The 15,433-nt window shown below is 37.8% G+C and overlaps 1 protein-coding gene across 4 annotated transcripts in view; it reads right to left on the bottom strand.

Annotated features, from left to right (window-relative positions):
- The window catches only part of Setd2 (SET domain containing 2, histone lysine methyltransferase), a 94,570-nt gene that overhangs the window by 70,235 nt on the left and 8,902 nt on the right, over positions 1-15,433 (bottom strand). For 3 of the 4 annotated variants that reach the window (XR_003844676.1, XM_029543841.1, XM_029543840.1), the window contains exons 2-3: positions 7,081-7,120; positions 553-4,841 (exon numbers count right to left, since the gene is read on the bottom strand). Coding sequence is in view for 3 of the 4 variants with exons in the window: in XM_029543841.1 (XP_029399701.1) it covers positions 553-4,841; positions 7,081-7,120 (4,329 nt within the window). In the remaining variant the exon portion in view is untranslated. The remainder of the gene's footprint in view (positions 1-552; positions 4,842-7,080; positions 7,121-15,433) is intronic. The other variant, XM_021207438.1, reaches the window with a different exon arrangement.

The raw sequence follows: 15,433 nt of genomic DNA, 5'->3' as shown, positions 1-15,433 counted from the left end.
GTACCCCCAGAGCTCGTGTCTCTAGCTGCATATGTAGCAGAAGATGGCGTAATCAGCCATCACTGGGAAGAGAGGCCCCTTGGTCTTGCAAACTTTATATGACCCAGCACAGGGGAATGCCAGGGCCAAGAAGTAGGAGTACGTGGGTAGGGGCAGGGCAGCAGGGGGTATAGGGAACTTTCAGGATAGCACTTGAAATGTAAATAAAGAAAGTATCTAATAAAAAAAAAAATACTCCAAAAAAAAAGTAGGCTATTTTATACTTTTTAAAACTACATGAAAAATATACTTTTTAAAACAAAAAGAATTATAAAACCAAAAAAACTAGACATCATTTTTCTTAGATGGAAAAATGGGAGCATATCTATTAGTGAATATAAATAGAAAATGACATTTTATAGATTCTGTTATCTAAGTTTCATCACTCAACTCTTTTTTCAGTCTAAACTGCTGGAAAGCTACTTTTTAATTAGTGATTTTCTTTTTCTTTTCTTTTCTTTTTTTTTTACAAAAAAGGAGCAGAAATTTATTTAAAAACTATGTCAGGCTCACCTTTCTGTTAAATAAACATTTTCTTCAATAAGATCAAAGTAACAAGGCATCTTCCCCAGCTTGGCAAATTCTTTCCACCGCTGTGGGTCCCTGAAGTCATCCATAGCACACGAAGGCCCCATCAGCTCTGAGTGCTGTGGCACAGATGATTCTCCCTGCTCTATCTCCACTCTAACTTTCTTTCTAGCCTGTAGCTCACCATCACTTTCAGAATCACTCTCCAATTCTTGCCTTCGTTTTTTAGGAGGCCCTCTCTCTTTTATATCATTTTTTTCGAAGTTTTTTGAAAAATCTTTCCTTTCGCTCATAACTAAAGAGTCTTTAATTGAATTGCTGCTTATTTCCGGTGCTTGCACTGATCCCTTGTCCTTCTGATGGAAGAAAAATTTATTGGACGGGCTTGAAAAATGTGATCCACTTCGTTGATCCCAATTTTCCTCTTCTTCACGATCATCTGTTAAAGAATCTGGTACTTGCCCTTGGATTCGCTCATAAGCAACCCCAGTTACTGGAGGTCTACCTGCTGATCTTGGATCCCAATAGCCATTGCCTTGCCAGTAATTATGGGTCCCACCATAATGTTCAGTACTTTGTTGATACTTATGTGTACCACAGGTTCCATAGCTGCTGTCAGGTTGCTGGTATGTGGTAGTGGGCCTTTCCTGTTGGGAAAAGTCCCACCCTAGGTTTCTGAGCTCTTCTGATGAGTGCAAGCCATCCATTCGGGAAATGTCGCAAGAGGAAGAAAAACTCAGCTCGGTTTTTCCTAGTCTACTACTATCTGGCCGATTAGAGAAAATCATCTGCTGCCGAGACTTATTTGGGAGATCTTCAAAATCGTCAGAATAGACTGGTAGCTCTTGTGGCCTAGATGTTTTGGCTCTTAATGTGTCCTCTGAATTCAGGTGACCTAGAGGGTCAGATTTCAAGTCTGTATGACTTGTACTATCAACCCCATCACTTTGAGAATGAGCAATTTCAGGCAGGTGATTATCTACTTTCCTGCTGAACTGTGAGTAAGAAGTTTCTGGATTTCTCTCTGTTCCTTTATGAAGGAAGTATTTTTCAGTTTGAGAACAGCCTTTACTCTCATATTTTTCCTCATATGCATGTCTCCTTGTCTCTAATCCATCTTCCCAGTGGTCAGAATAATGTCTGTAGCTCTGACTGCTCCGAGAAGAACAGGGACTTGTCTCTTCCATGGGCAAAGTAGAATTCTTTGGCACAACCACAACAGACTGGAGTCGGTTTCTTGGAATACTGCTGTCATCAGATTCTGTATCTTCGGAATCACTTTCATCACTTGAACTTGCAGAAGATCCAGAATAATCTTCATGGACACTAGATACAATCTCTGGAGCATTTCCACTACTGTCACATTTTAAGGTGTAAGTTATACCATCACTGTCTTCCATGGTTAAGTTCAAATCATAAGGAAATACAACTTCTGAATCATCAGAAATATGTGCATGGCCTCTTCGTTCCTCCTCATCTAAGGGGATTTCTGGTCTTTCTCTTCTCTCATGCAATACGGAATTCCCTTCTTCTTGAGCCTCTTGCAAACACTGCCCAGATAACACATTATTATGCCTGTTTTCCCAAGAAAATCCTTTTCCAGAATCAGGAAGGGCACTACCAACATCTGTTTCTTTCCCTGCATATTTTAAAAAATCTATGCCTTTTTTACTCTGCACTGCATCTAGAGTTGGAGATGTGTTCTCTTCACATATTATTCCTGATGGAAGACTCTGGAGAGATGAAATAATACCTGAACTCCCTATAGGCTCATACAAACCATCAAAATGGTTAAGAGAAGCTGAACTAGTGCTACCAATGCTCTGTTTATATTCATCACATGTAAATTCTGAGTGCTGATCTGTCAGCTCCCTATTATCACATATAACTGTTTTGGATTCCGAATGCACATTCACAAAGCTATTTGAAGAAATCTTCATGACTGAAGGTTCAGTATTTTCAGCTTCAGAGCTTTCATTTGGAGAAGAGTATCTATCTGAATCTTTGGTTTTGCAGCAAAAATGTCTCTTATCAACTGGTTCTTTAATTAATGTTTTGGAATAATCTATAGTCTTAACTGGCAAAGACATGAGTTTATCATGGTGTGGTGACAACAAAGGTTCCATTTCCCTAAATGGACTTTTTGACGTATTATGCTGCCTACAGGTATCATCTGAGTCCCTTTCTCTGCATCTACCAACATTCTGAAATCCGTTTGATGAAAGCATGCAAGCCTTGATCAAAGGGGATACCTCTGATCCAGTCACACTATCATCAGAAGTCATTGATATAGCATCTGTTTTAGAAGTACAAAATGTTGCCACATCAGCTTCTGTCTCTGGAGATCCGTTTACATTTAATTCAATGGAACAAAAATTTCTTAATTGATCATTTTTCACTTTTGATAACTCCAATTCTTTAATACTTTCATGGCTATCATGTCCTATAAATTCAGGCTTAAGAATAGGAGATTCATCTAGCTTTTTAAAAGTAGGTGAATCATTTAATTTATTTGATGGAGTTGGAGACCCAGTCTTTTCTCTTTCAGAAATCTTATTAATTGTTCTTAATTCACTACCTTTTGAACAAGGAGTCTGCAAACTAAACGAATGAGATTGTTTGTTTTCCTCATTTAATTCTGTACAACAGAAAGAATTTTTAAATTTATCATTCTTGGATATAGATTTTGAAAGGGCAGATTTATAACGGGAAGTACTGTTATCATGCTTGGAATATGATGACCCCCGTCGGAATCCCAGTTCATTTGGGGGAGAACAACATCTTTTTATGGTTTCATGCTCTGAAGTCCGTTTGGATTCTCTTTCTAGTTTTGAAGAATACTTTCCTCTTCTCTCCATCTCCAAGTAAGAGGTCTCAGTTTTACAGTCCCGATCAAATTTAGAATATGATGATGATGATGTCCTTAGGTCTCTGTAGGAATGGGCTGAGGTGCGCCTTGGATATGTCTTCTTATACTCATCTTCAGAGTCTGAGCTCTCCCGTGCCCTGTTATCAGTATATGGCCGAGAATAGCGTGTCCTCTCACGATAAGGGGAACTCCGATGGTAGCGCCGTTCAGAATCATAATAATGAGATCTTTCTGACCGAGAATAAGACAAACTAGTTCTAGAGGCTCTGTCAGATCTAGAACGAGATCGGCTTCGCCTTCGATCTCTTTCGGACCTACATCGGGAAGATACATACCGAGTATCTCTTTCAAGTTTTGAGTAGCTAAAATATTTATCATCTCTCTCTGTTTTAGATCTTGATGATTTCCCCAAATCCTCACTTTTTGAAGGTGCTGAGCTCTTCTTAAAATCTCTTTCCTTGTCAATGCTTGTTGAAGATTTTAAATCATGTGATCTTTGACTGGAAGAAGTCCGTACAGAATCTTCATCAGATTCTGAACCAAGAAATGTGCCTTCAAATTGTGACACTTTCTTCTTAGAACTTGCTTTTTTAGAACTGAGGCTTATCTTAGAGCCATCTGAAACCTCTTCTTCCTTCCCAATATGGGAATCTTCTTTTTGTAGGAGATTATCTGCTTGTTCCTTCAAAGTTTGAATTGTGTGTTCTTCCAAACTATTAGATACAATATCCTGCTTTGTATCCACCTCTATAAATTCAGGTACACTTTTAACTGGTGGTTCTTTCTGCTGAGCTCTCACTGCTACATCTACTGGTAAAGGTCCTTTTGGTGATGTCATTAGTGCTGTTACTGGGGGTTGCGGCAAGGCCACTGGCTCTGATATTGGTGCTGGTGATGAGGCTTGGGGAGGTGGAGGAGGTGGGGGTGGAGATGAAGGTGGTGAATCTATCGTTGACTCTGCTATGACTGCTGGTAACTGTGTTGTAGGAGGAAGGGGAGATGCTACTGTTATAGTTGTAGCCAGCTGTGGCCTGGATGTCACATGAAGTAGATGTTTCTTAAAATGAATTCTGCCCAATTCTACTCTTGATTTTGGTGGCGAAGATTCTTCTGTAGCAGGAAAAGTATCTCCAGTGTCCATTTTAACTTTAGGGTTTGAGTCTACTTGAAGAGGGGTAGCTGGGGAGTTTGGAGAATCACTTTGCTTTTCATTGCTAAGTGCAGTGAGAAATCTATTCTGTAAAGTTTTCTTTGTAAAACTGAAGCTGAATGACACCTTTTGCCGTCCCTGTTCCTCCAAATTAACTTTTGTCTTCGTGCCTTTGGGCAAAAATCGACTTGAAGCAACACCTTTGAACATTGGTCCTTTGATGAAACCTGTTTTCTGCACATTTTCAATCTTTGCCTATAAAAGAACAAAACAATTATTACTATAACAAATGCTTTCAAATTGTCATTATAATTTAAAATGTTTGTCAAGGAAATAAAAAAAAAACAGCAGTATAACTTTCACTATGCTACAAATGGAACTCAGCTGTTCATTATTAAACATTTTAGGCAAAAGTATAAAGATAAGTATAAGTATAAAGAATAACCAATCACTAAGTATCTACCCCCAGCTTCAAACAGTTTTTGTGAGCTCATATTAATACTCATGCTTCCACCTACCCAGCACCGGGATTGCAATGATGCACAACCACTCAGCTCAAGTAGCATCTTCAACAAGAATTTGCTTTAACCTGGTATGTAAAGGGCACTTACACACATGGCAGTAACTGACACTTCAGTATACAAAATAATTTTCCTCATCTGTTATTTATCTAAGAAACACCAAAGATTAAATAAACCAAGGGTCTCCTAGCATCACATAGAATCAGTAGAGTACATGCTTAAAAAAAAAAAAAAAAAAACAGTAACTCTAAAATGAAGCAAAAAAAAACCTACCTGTTTGTGATATGTCTATTTTTGTTTTAAAGTAGGAATCAACAAGTCCAAGCAACTTTAATGACCTTCCCTGGTATAACTTAGCCTCTTACAGCATTCATTTTACTGATAAAGCAGTCAAAAGAAGACCAGGCCTTCTGTCAAACTAGAAACTGAAATTATTCTACCTTAGAACACCAACCACTATCTGCGACAGACACCATGGTACTGCTAATAATTTATTCTCTAATATTACTATGTGAACAACAAAATATAACTAAGAAGTCTTCTCCATTATCTGACAAAGCTATCTCTCAATCTACCAAAGTTTCTGAAATGATGGAGGTCAGAATTTAAAGGCATAACCTAGGTTGTTGAAATAAGAAAAAAATCTAGACACAAATTCAAGCATGCATGCATAAATATATGTATATATATGCATGCATATATGTGTGTGTGTGTATATATATATATGTATATATATATATATATATACATATATATATATACACATACATACACATTTTAAAGAGGGTAATATCAAGACAGACACTCAAATCCAAATTAAAATTTTGCCCCATAGTTGGGCATTATGGCACATTAATCCTAGCACTCAGAAGGCAGAGGCAAGTGGATCTCTGTGAATTCCAGGACAACCAGGGCTGTTACACAGAGAAAACCCTATTTCAAAAACCAAATAAAATAAATTTATCATCTACAACACTTTTCATATAAATGTTTTTTAATTTACTTTGGCTTTTTTTATTATTTATTTATTTATTTATTTATTTTTTGGTTTTTCAAGACAGGGTTTCTCTGTATAGCCCTTGGCTGTCCCGGAACTCACTTTGTAGACCAGGCTGGCCTCGAACTCAGAAATCCGCCTGCCTCTGCCTCCCGAGTGCTGGGATTAAAGGCGTGCACCACCACGCCCAGCATTGGCTTTTTTAAGAGAACAATTTTTCTCCTGAATATGGTAAAATTGAAAATTAGTTTTAAAGCTGGGCACAGTGGCACATTACTTTGGTCTCAGTGGCTATCCTGGTCTACAAAGCCAGTTCCAAGACAGCCAATGCTAGATAGAAAAAAACCTTTCTTGAAAAACCAAAAATGAAAAAAAAAAGAAAGACAGTAAAGCTTTTACACTACATACATGTTACATTATACTCATAACAGTGGTTTTCAAACATTTAAGAAATGGAATCTATTTTTCAAATTAAATATTACATGGAAACTTAATATATAGAAACAGACAAACTGATTCTGTAACTGCAAGCTTCTGTCGCCTTTCTATATTTCTTGAATCTTTTAAATTTAAAAGTTACTTTCTTGGTGCTGTAGATAGGGCTCAGCAATTAACAGCCCTGGCTGCTCTTCCAGAAGACCCTGGTTCAATTCCCAGCACCCACATGGCAGCTCATAACTGTCTGTAACTCCAGTTCCAGGGCTTCTGATACCCTCATACATACATACATACATACATACATACATACACGCAGGCAAAACACCAATAAACATAAAATAAAAATAAATAAAAATGACTTTCTTGTTATACACAATATTCCATTGCGATGAGTTACTATAGCTCAAAAAAAAAACAAATTGATTAAAACTATTAACTTCATTTCACAACCAAAATGATAGTTAACTTTAAATATTTTCAGCTATAATAAATGAACTTAAAAAGCCATTTCTTAAATGACTAATTCAATTATACTTACCTCATTTTCTTCTTCTCTACTCCCATTCAGCCAAGAAAACATGCAAAAGAATAAAAAAGAATCATAAATACTTAAAACAAAATGTAACTTTTAATTAAAACCGATACTTATAAAACCTGTCCACTCTTTCATGCCTAGTTACACTTTTTGTAATAACCCTTTCCTGAAGCTGGTGCAAACCACTAGTCAAAGTGCCAGAAACCAAGTGAGTAAAGCAGCAGCTCTGACCTTGAGGAGCTTCTATTTTCTAATAAGTAACAAAAAATGATTGTTACAAAAGTAATTCCAACATAAAGAAGTAAATATAAAGACTGAGAAATACACAATGTAGCAGCAAAGTAGGAAACAACTTTGTTTAAAAGACCAGGAATGTAAAGAATTCCAGAGGATTAGTTTTAATGAATATACTTTTGGAGTGATCCCAAATAAAAGGCAGAAACTGAAAAAGAACAGTTTCTACAAGAAAATTCATTCACTACTGCCTAAGTATAAAGCATGAGATAGAAAGAAAGCAACAATTAAATGGAATAAGGGTCAATGGGCATGTTTCTCATGAAGAATCACATTTTTATGTATGTATAGATGCATTTATTTCTAGGAAGACTAAAACACCAAGTCTGATGTACATGAGTGTACCAAGGCATACTGGAGACTATCTACATAGAAGGGAAAAGCTATGAAGAACGTGACAAGGATGTGTATTTTAAGTATGTTGTTCTGTGGCAATTCAAGCACAGCTACATTGTTTATGCACTCCTTAAGAGAAATATACAAAAATCCTATCCCCAAATGTAGATCTAAATAGCAATTCAGTTGATCCATTAACAGGTATTTATGGAAGTTAGAATGAAGTAATGACATATTATGATGAATGACGCCAGTTATCTAAGCTATACAGCACACTGAGGCAAAAAGATTCAAGTTCAAAAACTGCAAGGGCTACATAGTTCTGGGCCAATCTGCACAACTTAGTAGACCCTACCTCAAAATAAAAAGATTTAAAAGAACTGAGAAGGAGCAGGCACGGTGGTTCATGCATTATGATCCAACCCTAGAGAAACAGAAGCAGAAACATGATTTAAAGGCCAGTCTTGGTTTCATAGTTAATTGGAAGCCAACCAGGGCTACATAAGACCTGCCTCAAAACAGAGTGACTGGGGTTATAATAGCTCAGAGTGCTTGCCTAAAATGCAAATGGCCCTAAATTCAATCCTCACCAAGACAGAATACTGCAATACCACAAGACAAAAAAATGTAGTAAAGATATATTGTTAAGACCTGGAACACTTTCAAAGATAAAAAAGTTTTTATTTTCAGTGGGTCTTAAGAACCACTGAAATTTCATGTATATAATTTAGAACAGCTGTAGTTCAATTGTCTGATGAATATTATCACCCATATATAATATCTTGCCAGGCATAAAAGCACATATACTATCAATGGCAACAGTTAATTGAAGGATGTTTTTGCTAGATGAGTATAGTGATTAACCTGTAATCTTAGCATTCAAGAAGCTGAAGCAGAACAATCAAGAGTTGTAAGCTAGCCTGGGTCACTTGTCAGACACTGTAGTTCAGTTGGCAATATACATAAAGCCTTGGGTATATTGCTGGCACTGCATAAACAAGTATGGCACCACACACCTGTAACACTCAAACTCGAGAGGTGGGAAGCAGGGGAAAATCAGTTCACAAAGTCATTGTCAGCAACATAACAAGCTCACGCCAACCTGGGATACATAAAACACTATCTTAAAACTAACGCTGTGGCAGCTCTGCCTTTTACTCCAGAGCTTGAGAGGAAGAAGCAGGTAGATATCTGTGTGAGCTCAAGGCCAGCCTGGTCTACAAAGAGAGTTCCAGAACAACCAGGGCTCTTATACAGAGAAAACCCTGAGAAGGCTCAAAGAGTTGAGGTCATTTGTTGTTTACAGAGGAACTAGGTTCAGCTCCCAGCACCCACATAGTGGTGTACAACCATCTGTGCTCCAGGTCCAGGGGATCCAACACCCTCTTTAGTCTTCCATGAGCTCTAAGAACACAAGTGGTACACATACATGAAATCATACACATAAAAAAAAAAAATACATTTAAGAAAGGTTTGGTTTAGGACCAGGTGTGGTGGCACACACCTTTAATCCTAGCACTCGGGAGGCAGAGGCAGGCAGATTTCTAAGTTCGAAGCCAGCCTGGTCTACAGAGTGAGTTCCAGGACAGCCAGGACTACACAAAGAAACCCTGTCTCCAAAAAAAAACAAAACAACAACAACAACAACAAGGTTTGATTTAAAAAAAAAAAAAAAGCCAGGTGGTGGTTGGTCCATGCCTTTAATCCCAGCACTCGAAGGCAAACTGATCTAAGTTCTAGACTGACCTTGTCTATATAATAAGCTTCAGGCCAGTCAGACATTGTCTCAAAAGGGTTGAGCAGCTAAGCTGGAAAGATGACTGTGTAGTTAAGAGCAAAGGACCCTAGCGCCCTCCTACACACACACACACACACACACACACACACACACTGCATCTAATAATCATCTGTAACTCCAGTTCCAGAGAATTTAACACTGTTTACACACATACGCATAAAAAATTATTTTTAAATTGAGAATGACTGTATCATAAACAAAGCTCTGTGGTGGTGGCCCACCACCTTTAACAATAATGAGCCAGGCAGTAGTGGCACACACCTTTTCGTTACTTTATTTACTTTACATCCAAATCACTCCCCTCCCAACCCCCAGCCCACCCCCAGTGCGCACACCTTCAGTCCCAGCACTCCACTCCAGAGGCAGGCAGATCTCTGGGTTTGAGGCCAGTCTGTCTACAGAGTGAGTTGCAGTACAGCTATGGCTACACAGAGTAAACATGTCTAGATCAATCAATTAATCAATCAATCAATATCAATCATAATCTAATATTGGTAGAAAAAAGGATAAAATTACAAACAAGCAAAAGAAAAAAAGCTTTTGAATCTAACCTATATCATGTTGGTGTGCAAACCCTTCTTACACATTTGAGTGTCTGTGTGGCTTTTTAAATTTAAACTGGTGTTTTCTAGGTAATGTAACCATACTATACAAGCCATTATGTATGTATTTTGTTTCATTCCTTAATCCTAAATACAGCTAGTAACAAAAAAATGTATAAATTAGAGAATCACTGAAAAACATTAGAAGGAAGTTGTGTTTAAAGACATCAGCTCAGCAGATGAAGGTGCTTGGTTTAACAGCTAGGAACCCACAGGCAGGAGGACAGAAAACCTGACTCCATGTCCTGACCATATGCATGCCAGAGTAGGCGCATACACACATCACATAACCACCCCCTTCACATATACAATCATGATATTGAAAGCTGTTTTGAAAAGGAAGGGGCTACAAAGAGATAGAGATAGTCAAACTTCAAAATAAAGTTAGGCCCTATGGTATGTGCCTGTACTGTAGTCCCAGTTATTTAGAAGACTGAAGTAGAACTGCTTGAGCCCAAGAGCTCAACACCAAACTAAACATTAACAAGATTCTTATCCCAAACTACCCAGGCATGGTTATATATCTGAATACCTATAATTCTAACATTTGGGTGGTAGAAAGAGAAGGATCACAAGTTCAAGGCCATCTCTAGTTACATAGTTAAAACTAGCTTGAGCTATATAAAGACCCTAACTCAAAAGAAGGGATGGGGACAGAAAGAGGACTAGGGAATGTAGTTAAAAATGCTTGGGTTTAGTAGTCATCACTGAATAACCTAGGTATGGTAGTGCATGCCTGTAATCCTAGCTCTTAAGAGGTAGAGCCAAGAGGATCAGAAACCCAAGATCATATTCAATTTCATAGTGAGGTCAAGGCCACGAGACCCTGCTTCAAGGTTAGAACACTTTGTTTCTAATTTGAAAAAAACATACATTGGGGCAACACCCACAAGACAACTCACAACTGTCAATAACTCCAGTCACAAAGTAGTTGACATACTTTTCTGGCCTGCACAGACACTGCATGTATGTGGTGCACAACATACATGCTAGCAAAACACAGTAAACAAAGTACAATAGAAAACGAAATACATGCACCCCAGGGGAAAATTATAATAAACATACAGCTAAAATTACATGTTTTCCCAAAACTATAAATATGAATATACTTCGTAAAATCGCACTGGCTGCTCTCCTAGAGGTCTTGTGTTCAATTCCCAGCCACCACATGGTGTCTCACAGACTTCTCTTGGCATGCAGGTGTACCAATGATAAGAGATACTCACTGCATATATGCTATCATTATGACTGCCAAGTCTCAATGCAACATCAACAAAAAAATCAGCACAAGTCTGAAGTAAATAGCTATTATAATCAGTCTAAAGGACAGAAGCTTATCTATTTAATGTTTAAATAGTATCTATCCTGTAATTTTACCAGATTTGAGTACTATCATGCTAGTCTTTCAGTCTTATTTTTACTTAACCTGAGCTGCATTAAACAGGACAAAAATAAGGGATAATTAATTGACTTTTATACAAATTAACTATCTTTTTAAAGACAAGAGTCTCACTATATACACTTAACCGGCCTGGAACTCCTTATGTGACTAAACAAGCCTCAAACTCAAGTATCTGCCTGCTTCTGCCTCTCTAGTACTAGGATCAAAAGTATGTACCGCCACAATTGACCACAAGTTAGCTTTTAAAATCCTGCATTCAAAGATTAGTTCCCAGCGCCCACATGGCAGCTTACAACCCAGTTACTGGGGACCTGATGCTCCCTTAGGGCTCCTGTGGGCATCAGCTGCAGACATGCATGTGATACACATACATATGTGCAGGCAAACACTCAAAGGCACAGAATAACAGCCAGGTGATGGCAGGGTTGCATGCTTTTAATCCTAGCATTTGGGATTGATTATTTACTATGAAGAGTCAAAAGAAAAAAAAATTAAGTGTAAGGGAAGGTGAATCCTTAACAAGAAAAGACATAAAACTATCATTTGGCTAGCCTGTAATCCATGCACTCAGGAGGCAGAGGTGGGAGAATCACCAGCTCAAAACCAGACTAAGATATAGTATACAAGGTCCTACCAGCCTCATAAAAGCAAAACTTCAATCTCAGGTGCAGAAAGGTGAGATAATACCATCTTCAGCTGTACAGTAAGTTAGGAACCAGCCTAGATTTCATGGGACTCTGAAACCTAAAGCTTAAACTTTAAAAAAAAAAGTCACCCAGGCATGGTGGCACAAACACACATGGGAAACACACCAGATTTCAAGGTCAGCCTGGTCTACAAATGCAGTTCCAGGACAGCCAGGACTACACAGAGAAACTCTGTCACAGAAACAAAGAAACAAAAAAGGCAGGGACTGGAGAGATGGACCAGATATTAACAGCATCTTCCAGAGGTCCTGAGTTCAATTCCCAGCAACCACATGGTGGCTCACAACCATCTATAATGAGATCTGGTGTCTTCTTCTAGCCTGCAGGCATACATGTAGACAGAGAACACTGTATACATAAAAATATTTTTTTAAAAAGTCAGGATAAATTTTAATAAACTAACATTTTCTAAACTAAGTCATTCCCCAAAAATAGAGGCTACAGAAGAGATGTATAAACAGCCTCCACACGGAACTTGGCACAAAATGTTTAATACATGAAAGCTATTAATGATGTCAGTAATGCATAAAAATTCTTTAATTATACTCTATTTCAATAAACACATCTTGTTTCCTAAATCAGTGGGATTCTGGCACAAATAAGACACACAATAAGGGGGCTGGAGAGATGGCTCAGCACTAAAGAGCACTGACTGTTTTCCCAAAGATCCTGAGTTCAAATCCCAGCAACCACATGGTGGCTTACAACCATCTGTAATGAGATCTGACGCCCTCTTCTGGTGTCTGAAGGCAGCTACAGTGTACTCATTTATAATAATCTTTGGGCCAGAGCAAGTGGGGTATATACATAAAATAAATTTAAGAAAAAAGAAAAAAAAGAAAAAGACACACAATAAGTAATTTAGGACTAATGAGAAATGTGGACTGAGGTAAGAGACAGAGACAGATGTAAAAGAATGGTATAGGTATGAATAGAACCACAGGGAAAGCAATAGGGACTCTTCTCTGAACATTTAACTGAGTTTCAGAGCAATGCAGGTTGATTCACTGTTTATCATAGTGACATTGAAACTTCAAAGCTTAGAAAGTTTACAACAATGTGACCTTGACCACTGATCTGACTTGTATTCTTTGAAGATCTTTATTAGGAAATAATTACAGTCACAGGAAGTATCCTTGTACTCTTTACCCAACAACTCTCTTCAACAGTAACCATTTAAGCTTAAGTATAATATGAGCTAGGAGTGGTGGCTCATGCCTTTAATCCCAGCATTTGGGAGGCAGAGGCAGGTGGATTTCTGAGTTCCAGGCCAGCCTGGTCTACAGAGTGAGTTCCAGGACAGCCAGGGTTATACAGAGAAACCCTGTGTTGAAAACAAAACAACAAAAAAGCAAAACAAACATACAAAAAAAAAGTATAATATGAAACCAGGAAACTATTATAGGTCCAAATTCTAGTTTGATCTTTGTTGCTGAGATAAAGCAATGACCCAAAGCAACTTAGTGGGAAAGAGTTTATTCAATTTACATTTCTAGGTTACAGTCCATCATTCTGGGAACTCAGGTCAGGACCTTAGGCAGAAACCATGGAAGAACATGTTTTGTTTGAGGGTTCAGGCTCAGTTAGCTTTCTTATACAGCCCAGGACCATCTGCCCAAAGAATGGCGCTGCCCACAGTGGACAAGGACTATTTATTAATAGTCAAGCTTACATGCCAGTAGGATCAGAGGAACTTCTAAATCAAGGCTCTACTCTCGAAAATGACTCTAGGCTGTCTCAAGTCAACAACTAAAGATAACTAGGAACATACACTACAGCTAACCAGACTAAATCTTAAGTCACTATTTTTTAAAGATTTATTTATTTTATGTATATGAGTATTCTGTCACTCTCTTCAGACACACCAGAAGAGGGCACTGATCCCATTACAGATGGTTGTGAGCCATCATGTGGTTGCTGGGAATTGAACTCATAACCTCTGGAAGAGCAGTCAGTGCTCTTAACTGCTGAGCCATCTCTCCAGCCCAAGTCACTATTTTTTAAAAACAGAACTCAAAATTCATTTCTGTGTACATACAGTTTATGCAATTTCATCCTGTATAGAGTTGTTTTGCTATCACCACAATCAATACATAATATTCAGTGGCTCAATTATTTTCAGTCTAAATTTAAAAATTTTTGTGTATGCGTATTTTGCTTGCTTGAATATATATGCAAAATGTGAGTACCTGGTGCCCTTGGAGGCCAGAAGAGGGTATTGGATCCTCTAGTTCAGATGGTTGTCAATATCATGTTAAACCTGAGCCCATTCCTCTGAACTTACCTTCTGAGCCACCTTTCTAACCCTCGATGTCTACCTCTACATTTTTTATTTTTTTTCTAGTAACTCAATTCTGTTGAAAGTTTTTTAAGTCATCTACCCATGAAGTGAAACTAGGAAAATAAATATCCTGGGGGCTGGTGAGATGGTCCTGCTGATAAAAGAACTTGTGCATAGGCCTGAAAACTTGAGTTCAATCCCTGGAACCAACTATGCAAGAAAATACAGTCCTGAAAACTTGGTTCTCTGACTTCCCCTTATGTTCTGCAATAATTTATTAATATTATTTATTATTTATTTATTATTATTTATTATTATTATCATTATTTATTATTATTATTCAGAGATACCAGACCAACAAAGGCTATGTAACAATACTTTAAATAAATGTATATGATACTTAATACGATTATTATAAAGTATATGTATTTACATATAACATGTATAAAACATTCATCATGGCACTTGAATTTTCTAGTACATCACTACAATAACTTAGGTCAACGACAAAACTGCAAGAAAGAGATGAAAGCCAGTAAGGCTCCAGTATTAGTAACCATCCAAATCATCTTAAAAATAAGAAAATTATGAACTTGGGATGGCTGGGAGGTGATGACACATACCTTTAATACCAGCACTAGAGAGGCAAAGGCAGGCAGATCTCTGAGTTCAAGGCTATCCTAGTCTACAGAAAAACCCTGTCTCCAAAAAAATAAAAAGGAAAAAGAATATGATACAGTGTATTTCATGGAATGAGGCCCCAAGCTTCATTTTCAATCCTGAAAAAAAAATTTGAAAAACTTAAAAAAACGTGTGTGTGTGTGTGTGTGTGTGTGTGTGTGTAAGCCTTTTAAAACTTACATAGGAGCTGGGCGTGGTGGTGCATGCCTTTAATCCCAGCACTTGGGAGGCAGAGGCAGGCAGATTTCTGAGTTC

Source organism: Mus pahari, chromosome 10, assembly GCF_900095145.1.
Source record: "Mus pahari chromosome 10, PAHARI_EIJ_v1.1, whole genome shotgun sequence".
In the NCBI taxonomy this organism is placed as follows: Eukaryota; Metazoa; Chordata; class Mammalia; order Rodentia; family Muridae; genus Mus; species Mus pahari.
The sequence above is the reverse complement of the archived record's forward strand: the minus strand, read 5'-3'. Positions and strand labels throughout refer to the sequence as shown.